Below are 885 nucleotides of genomic sequence, written 5' to 3' on the forward strand. Positions count from 1 at the left end.
GCAGCCTCTACCTTGCAATGGCGGGTGAGGGAGGGGTGGACATGTCACTCCAGACCAGCCCTTGGGACAAGAGAAGCAACTGGCGTGGAACCGGGGTAGGAAAAGCAATAAGTTAAAGCCAAGAATGGCCAGAGGTCTGGCACGACGGGCGGGGGCGAGTCTCTGGCTTGATCCAGGAGGCCCTGGGGAGGAGGCAGCTGATGACAAGGTTCCAGGCGGGAGGTGGCTCAGAAGGTGGGGTTGTCGATGCCGCTGTGCACCCCTGCGTGTTCTTCAGGCCTGAAGCTGTAGGGAGGGGGTGGCTCCACGGGAGGCAGATCCACGACGGCCTTCAGGATAATCTGCAGGGAAAGGAGGGGACAGAGACTTCTTAGGGCCTGCCACTGGCCACTGCCACCCATATGCTGGTGGTGGCATGTTTACCAGGGAGAAGGGTGACCCGACGCTGGTTGCAGAGCCCTCCCTAGGTCCCAAAGGCTTGGCGTAAGGACACCCTCCACTGCCCCCGTTGCTCTAAAAATCTGAATGGGGAGGCACAGAGAGCCGAGGGACAGGGCAGGGGTTGGGGTGGATACCAACCTCGCTGTAGGGGGGGTGGGGGCTCACAAATGGATGCTGTGACCCTGTCTGCGGGAGAAATGGGGGGCCGTTCTGGGGGCCCCTCATGACCCGTTGGGGGGTCCTGCTCCGACTTTCTGCAGTTGCGACAGAAGCGCTTAGCCAGGCCACAGACGCACAAGAGGGGTATGATGATCAGAAAGACAACGACAAAGATCCTGGGGTAAGGAACCACCAACGTCAGCCTGAGTCTCCAGCCATCCCCGCTGCACCTCCCTCCCTCCCCTGACCTACACCCACCCCTCAGCAGGCAGTCCAGTCCAGTCC

At 61.2% G+C, this 885-nt stretch overlaps 1 protein-coding gene across 1 annotated transcript in view; it reads right to left on the minus strand.

The window, feature by feature from the left end:
- Positions 1-227: 227 nt before the first annotated feature.
- Positions 228-885, minus strand: part of TMEM92 (transmembrane protein 92) — a 4,346-nt gene continuing 3,688 nt past the window's right edge. Inside the window, 3 exon segments of the mRNA XM_007465064.1 lie at positions 228-341; positions 580-594; positions 596-776. Coding sequence (XP_007465126.1) covers positions 228-341; positions 580-594; positions 596-776 — 310 coding nt within the window.

Source organism: Lipotes vexillifer, unplaced genomic scaffold (genome assembly GCF_000442215.2).
Source record: "Lipotes vexillifer unplaced genomic scaffold, Lipotes_vexillifer_v1.1 scaffold591, whole genome shotgun sequence".
In the NCBI taxonomy this organism is placed as follows: domain Eukaryota; kingdom Metazoa; phylum Chordata; class Mammalia; order Artiodactyla; family Lipotidae; genus Lipotes; species Lipotes vexillifer.